Source organism: Suricata suricatta, chromosome 2 (genome assembly GCF_006229205.1).
Source record: "Suricata suricatta isolate VVHF042 chromosome 2, meerkat_22Aug2017_6uvM2_HiC, whole genome shotgun sequence".
In the NCBI taxonomy this organism is placed as follows: domain Eukaryota; kingdom Metazoa; phylum Chordata; class Mammalia; order Carnivora; family Herpestidae; genus Suricata; species Suricata suricatta.
Window position 1 is genome coordinate 109,301,438 of NC_043701.1, and position 7,556 is coordinate 109,308,993.

A 7,556-nucleotide genomic window follows, 5' to 3' on the forward strand; every position below is an offset into this window, starting at 1 on the left:
CTCTGCTGCAGGCTGAGGGACAGTGAATGACTCTCCCTCCCGTGTGCAGCTTCCAGGCTGTTTGGTGTGCTGTCTCTTTAAGAGTGGGACAAAGTTTCCCCTCCGCGCCGCCCACCCCCCCAGCCTCTCTGGGAACTGAGCCTGCTGAATTTTAAAGTTACAGGGTTTCAGTCTAGCTAATTGTGAAAACTCTGGAAATTTGGCCCTTCTGGTTTTCAGTGCCAAATGGGGATTCACTTCCCCATGCAGGCTCAGGGGTGTGAGGATCTGTCTCTGTGCCCTCTCTGTGCCCACAGGCCCTTCCCGCCTGCACCTGCTCTCCCTACCGCCTCGGATTGGACCCCTCCTATATCTCTTCCCTTGTGGAGTTTGTCCTTAGTCTTCGGGTTGTTCTCTGGGTTATTTACATTGATGTGTCCTCTGGTGGCAGCTGTGGGACAAGGTGAGCTCAGGCCCCTCCTACTCTGCCACCTTCCTGGAAGTCAATGTTGCACGGTTTTTTTTGTTTTTGTTTTTTTTTTTAAAAGACCTTCCAGACTGTTTTCCACAGTAGGTGCGCCATCTTACACTCCCACGGGTAGTGGGAGGCTTTGGGTTCCTCCTCCACGTCATCCCCAGCACTTGTTTTTTTTTTTACTTTTTTGATTCTAGATCTCCTGTATGGCTAGTACCTCACTGTGCCTTTTGATTTGCATTTCCGTGATCGCTAATGATGTCCAGCATCTTTTTCTGTGCATGTTGGACATTTGTACATTGACCTTGGAGAAATGTCTATGAGATCTTTTGCCCACCACCCTTTTTTAAAATAAGGAATCTTTAATGTTTATTTTTGAAAGAGAGAGAACCGGTGAGAGGCAGAGAGAGAGACACAGAATCTGAAGCAGGCTCCAGACTCTGAGCTGTTAGCACAGAGCCTCATATGGGGCTTGAACTCACAAACTGTGAGATCATGACCTGAGCCGAAGTGGACCCTTTAACCGACTGAGCCATCCAACTGCCCTGATCCTTTGCTCATTTTTTTTCAACTTTTTAAAATATTCTTACACATTTTTAAATATAGTTTATTGTCAAGTTGGTTTCCATATAACACCCAGTGCTCATCCCAAGCCCATCACCCATATTCCCCTCTCCTCCACCCCATCCACCCTGTTTGTTCTCAGTATTTTAGAGTCTTATGGTGCCTCCCTCCCTCTACTTAACTATTTTTCCCCCTTCCCCTCCCCCATGGTCCTCTGTTAAGCTTCTCCTGTTCCACATGAGTGAAAACACATGGTATCTGTCCTTCTCTGCCTGACTTATTTCACTTAGCATGACACCCTCGAGGTCCATCCACGTTGCGGCAAGTGGCCAAATTTCATTCTTTCTCATTGCCATGTAGTACTCCATTGTGTATATATACCATAGCTTCTTGATCCATTCATCAGGTGATGGACATTTAGGCTCTTTCCATGATTTGGCTATTGTTGAAAGTGCCACTATGAACACTGGGGTACATGTGCTCCTATGCATCAGCACTTCTGTATCTCTTGGGTAAATCCCTAGCAGGGCTATTGCTGGGTCATAGGGGAGTTCTATGGATAGTTTTTTGAGGAACCTCCACACTGTTTTCCAGAGCGGCTGCACCAGTTTACATTCCCACCAACAGTGTAGGAGGGTGCCCATTTCTCCACATCCTCCCAGCATCTAGAGTCTCTTGATTTGTTCATTTTAGTCACTCTGACTGGAGTGAGGTGGTATCTCAATGTGGTTTTGATTTGTATTTCCCTGATGATGAGTGATGCTGAGCATCGTTTCATGTGCCTGTTGGCCATCTGGATGTCCTCTTTGGAGAAGTGTCTATTCATGTCTTCTGACCATCTGTTCACTGGATTGTTTGTTTTTTGGGTGTGGAGTTTGGTGAGTTCCTTGTAGATATTGGATACTAGCCCTTTATCCCATGTGTCATTTGTATCTATCTTTTCCCATTCCATTAGTTGCCTATTAGTTTTCTTGATTCTTTCCTTTGCCATGCAGAAGTTTTTTTTTTTTATCTTGATAAGGTCCCAATAGTTCATTTTTGCTCCTGACTTCCTTGCCTTTGGAAATGTGTTGAGTAAGAAATTGCTGCGGCTGTGTTTGAGGAGGTTGATTCCTGCTTTCTCCTCTAGGGTTTTGATGGCTTCCTGTCTCACATTCAGGTCCTTCAGCCATTTTGAGTTTATTTTTGTGTATGGTGTAAGAAAGTGGTCTAGTTTCATTCTTCTGCATGTTGCTGTCCAGTTCTCCCAACACCACCTGTTAAAGAGGCTGTTTTTTTGTTTTTTGTTTTTCCATTGGATACTCTTTCCTGCTTTGTCAAAGATTAATTGGCCATGCATTTGTGGGCCCAGTTCTGGGTTCTCTATTCTATTCCATTGGTCTGTGTGTCTGTTTTTGTGCCAATACCATACTGTCTTGATGATGACAGCTTTGTAGTAGAGGCTAAAGTATGGGATTGTGATGCCTCCCGTTTTGGTTTTCTTTTTCAAATTTACTTTGGCTCTTCGGGGTCTTTTGTGGTTCCATATAAAGTTTAGGATTGTTTGTTCTAGCTTTGAGAAGAATGCTGCTGCAATTTTGATGGGGATTGCATTGAATGTGTAGATTGCTTTGGGTAGTATTGACATTTTAACAATATCTATTCCTCTGATCCCTGAGCATGGAATGTTTCACCATTTCTTTGTGTCTTCTTCAATTTACTTCATAAGTTTTCTATAGTTTTCATCATACAGACCTTTTACATCTTTGGTTAGGTTTATTTCTAGGTATTTTATGGTTTTTGGTGCATTTGTGAATGGGATCAGTTTCTTGATTTCTCGGTTATTTCGTTATTGGTGTATAAAAATGCAACTGATTTCTGTATGGTGATTTGGTACCCTGCAACTTTGCTGAATTCATGGATCAGTTCTAGTAGCCTTCTGGTGGAGTCTGTTGGGTTTTCCATGTAGAGTATCATGTCATCTGTGAAAAGTAAAAGTTCATCTTTGCCAATTCTGATGCCTTTTATTTCCTTTTGTTGTCTGATTGTTGATGCTAGGACTTCCAGCACTATGTTAAATAACAGTGGTGAGAGTGGACACCCCTGTCGTGTCCCTGATCTCAGGGGAAAGCTCTCAGTTTTTCCCCATTGAGGATGAGATTAGCTGTGGGCTTTTCATAAATGGCTTTTGTGATGTTTAAGTTTCTTCTATCCTGATTTTCTCAAGGGTTTTTATTAAGAAAGGGTGCTGTATTTTGTCAAATGTTTTTTCCGCATCTATCGACAGGATCATATGGTTTTTATCTTTTCTTTTGTTAATGTGATGTATCACATTGATGGATTTGCGAATATTGAACCAGCCCTGTAACCCAGGAACGAATCCCACTTGATCATGGTGGATAATTCTTTTTATATGCTGTTGAGTTTGATTTGCTAGTATCTTGTTGAGGATTTTTGCATCCATATTCATCAAGGATATTGGCCTGTAGTTCTCTTTTTTTGCTGGGTCTGTCTGGCTTTGGAATCAAAGTGATGCTGCCTTTGCCCATTTTTAAATGGAGTTACTGAGTTTAATTTAGAGTTCTTTGTGTATTTTACATATAAGTCTTTTGTCAGATCAGGGATTTTGCAAATATTTATTGCTGTCTTTTGGCCATTTCTTCACTTTCTTGATGGTATCTTTTGATGTTTTTAATTTTAATCATGTTTTTCTCTTATGTTGCTCATGCTTTTAGTACCATTTCTAAGCATTCTTTGCCAGATTCATTGGTCATAAAGATTCATGCCTATATTTTTCTTCTCAGGGTTTCATAGTTTTTATTCTTACATTTAGGTCCTTGATCCATTTTGAGTTACTTTTTCTATCTGTGTGAGGTTAGGGATCCAACTCCACTCTTCTGTAGAGCAATTCCTGAACTGCTACAAATAATAAATTTTAAGGCATCCCACCTTGTGTGAGCTTTGTTTCCTGTTTTGGCTGGATTGGTCTTAGAAAAGGAGGAATTTCCATCTAGATACCTCTCCTGTAGCAACCTTGTTTCAGAATCTTGTTTAAAAGAGACCACTAGGGATACGTACAAGGATTCCAAACAAATTCTGGATCTTAGGTGAGCTTTTCTTTGCCATATTATACACTTCTGATCTTCTGCTTCCTTAATGAAGCCAGTCATTTGAAATTTTCTGAAAGGTGAACTCAGCATGGGGACAGAAACAGGATGAAATAATAGAAGTAGGATATGGAAATGATACAAAACCTTCTCAAAATTGTATCATTTTCATTGTTTTAACTTGTGGCAAATGCCCACATGATTGTATGGGTTTGTAGCTAATTCGGACTGTGTCTGGTGTTTCAGTAGGGGAGTAAAACAATAATTCATTGTTGCAAGCAGAACTCTGGAAGAAGATTTTGTCCACACTGAGAAAAGAAAAAGTTAACACCTCTTAAATACAAAGCAACTAAAATGAACCCTGTAGCTGAAAGGTACAACCTTCCTTCAGGTGGGCACAGAGTCTTCAGTTTCCAGCAAGAAAGAGATCATCCTCATCTTTGTCAAGAGGAAGGCATAACGTCTCAAAGTCTCTGAACAGTTAACTGTCTTTCTAGACCAACCCTGGGATGGTCCCGAGCCATGGATTCAGCCCCAGATCTTACTTCTTCGACAACCCTCGAAGATATGACAGTGATGATGACCTTGCCTGGAACATCGCCCCTCAGGGACTTCAGGGCAGGTAAGACCCTAGTTCATGGTCGAGAGGCATGGTGAGCAGGCTGAGGACTGCACCAGCGAAACCGATTCAACCCGAGAGAAAATGCCGACGTCAAGTAACCCCGGAGCTGGAGGGCGGGCGGCCAGGAAACGGAGGAGAAGCCCCAGAGTAGGAGACTCGGTGCAGCCAGAGGGACCCGCTCCCAGGATTCTGCTTCCTCAGCTGCAGCAGATGGGGCTGGGGTGGGGGGCGGTAGCTACTGGGGTTCCCTTCCCCTTTCTCCGCCTGTGCTGCTTCAGCCGTTCCCCCAACCCCCCGGGCCCAGGGATCATCATGCCCCCTTTCTCAGCCTGTGAACCTGGGACTTCTGGGCCAGCAGGGGGGATAGAAGCAAAAAGGGCTGAGCTAGTGCTTATTGAGCCCTTCTCTGCTTGTGCTCCCAGGACCCCCGTCCTCTCGCTGTGAAAGGGAGGCTTCAGGCTGTGTTTCCTGGAAGTGAAAACTTATTTTTTGGCAGTCTTTTGTACATTTAAAGGGTGATCATTAACATTTTAACATAAATTACCCTCCACCCCTCCCCTGGATAGAATAATAGAAGATAGGCTAGCTCTTCTATTCCTTATTACGAACAGTGTCCTTAGAAACCACGAGATGCCCTTGTGTTAGGGACACAGAACTGAGGAAACGCTGGGGGACACATGGCTTGCTCACTAGATGAGGGAGAAGGGCCCCAGACAGAATCCAAGCCGGTGCTGGGGAAACACGGCAGTCCACAGACAAGCTGGCAGAGGTGAAGAACCGAGAGATCTGGAGGTGAGCCCAGAACCAAGGCCTTCCCGAGGTCAAACGTTCTCACCCCCCTCCCTAGACTGTTCTCTTACCCCATCCCCCACCGTATTTCCCTCTCGCTGTGTGTGTCCCTTGCTCATCTGCCAATGCAGCCTCGAGTGGAGAGGGTCCTTGCTCCCCTCGTCAAAGCCACCCCTTTCGCACTACCCGGAGGCAGAGAAGAACAGAAAATGTACACTGTTGAGTGCTTACTATACACTAAGACCCTGTCCTAAGCACCTTACGGGTATTAACTCAGAGAAGCCTGACAAGATGGTTACTGGTGGTATTCAACACATGACAGAATTGATGTAGAAGTTATCTGTCCAGAGCCATCAGATACAATTTGCTGGTGTAGTATTTTGTTCTACATCGTGATTGGTTTATGGTTCTACGAATACGATGCTTCTGGGCTTACAGAGGGCGGTAGGTGGTTGTGTGGGTGAACTTCTGGCCACTGCACATGGACTTCAGGAAGCTGCTTTCAAAAACTGGGCTTGTCTGCACTTCATACAAAACCCCCAGGTTCTGTCCATCTATAAAATAGGTCCTCAGGAGGAAGGACAATGTTTCAAGTCACTGAAATATCTTTTTCTTTTTAAGTTTTGCTCCAGACTACTATGACTGGGGACAGCACACGAACAGCTTCCTGGCACACGTGGGCACTTTCCAACCAGACTCCATTGTGGATCCTGCCAAGCCAGGGGCCGCATCAGTAAGGAGTTTTACGGACGATTCCTCAAGTGAAAGGCTTCAGAGAGACTAACTTATGGACGGCTGAATTTTTAAGGCACTTTTCCATAAGAAATAGGACTTGACTTTTGTTACAGGTTTCTAATGGCTCCACAGGTCTAAAGCAATAATGAGATAGAAACCTTATTTTAGTACTAAATCGTGAGCCTGGCTGCCTATTTCAGTGGGTATAATTTAAACTTTTAAAAAATCCTGTACTTTTATAAAGATGTATTTTATATAACTTAATAATGCTAAAATATATACTAGGATTTTTTGAGAATGTTATCGCAATGTATGTTTGTAGTTTGCACAGACTTTTATGCATAATCCACTTTAAAAGTATATAGTACATGGTCTGATGGTGGTCTGAGGCTTTTGGACTGGTGTTCTTTGGTTGAACCTCTTTGGGTCATGCGGATTCGGACCTTCCCAACAGACTCTTCAGTACAGCCGACATCTAGGAAAGCCAGTTACAACGCCAGTGTTAAAAGCCATAATGTAGCAGAATGTCCACGGATGTACCAGGTAATTTGCTCCTTCCTTCGAGTTCGTTAAGGTCCAGTTTTTCCCTGAACTAATCTAAATTTTGCCACAAAGGTGATGGTCCTTTCAACAGGGCCCTGATACATACACTCGGGTGATGAGTCAACGTGTTAAGAACATGGTAGAGTGGCACTGACACTATTAAACCTCCTCTGCTCTGTGTGGAAACTTGGCCTGGTTTTTCAGCCTGGTGAAATCTGATAACCTCTCCCTTGCACCTCCGCAGGCCCGCGCCTTTCTCAAGTCCCTGATCGCTCCTTACCTTGAAGGAACAGAGGAGAGGGTCCCGAAAGGGGATGGATAATAAATGCCTTTGATCAGAAGACTGTATGAAGTCCCAACCTTTTCCTGTAATTTCCTACCATATTTAGAGTAATGCCCTTTATTTTTAATTTTTTAACATGTACTTCTTATTGAGAGACAGAGCATGAGTTGGGGAGGGGTAGAGATGGGGGGGCAGGGAGAGAAGCAGGCTCCAGGCTCTGAGCTGTCAGCACAGAGCCTGATGTGGGGCTCAAACTCAAAAACCGCGAGATCATGACCCAAGCTGAAGTTGGACGCTCAACTGACTGAGCCACCCAGGCACCCCTGCTTTATTTTTCAATAGTTCTGAGGGCAGCTTGTGGGAAGGTGCAATTTTAAAAGGGCAGTTTCCTGTAGCAGGACTCCTGCCGCTTAGCCCTGCGGAAGGGCATGTCCCAGATGATCGCTTAGAAGTCCTCTTCCATTTAAATGACACCCATGA

At 44.1% G+C, this 7,556-nt stretch overlaps 1 protein-coding gene across 5 annotated transcripts in view; it reads left to right on the forward strand.

Moving 5' to 3' along the window:
- The window catches only part of GPR137B (G protein-coupled receptor 137B), a 48,376-nt gene extending 41,239 nt beyond the window's left edge, over positions 1-7,137 (forward strand). For 3 of the 5 annotated variants that reach the window (XM_029931627.1, XM_029931636.1, XM_029931634.1), the window contains 2 exons: positions 4,602-4,726; positions 6,137-7,131. In XM_029931627.1, the coding sequence (XP_029787487.1) occupies positions 4,602-4,726; positions 6,137-6,299 (288 nt within the window). In that variant the 3' untranslated portion in view covers positions 6,300-7,131. The other 2 variants (XR_003905497.1, XM_029931637.1) reach the window with 2 other exon arrangements.
- Positions 7,138-7,556: the final 419 nt, after the last annotated feature.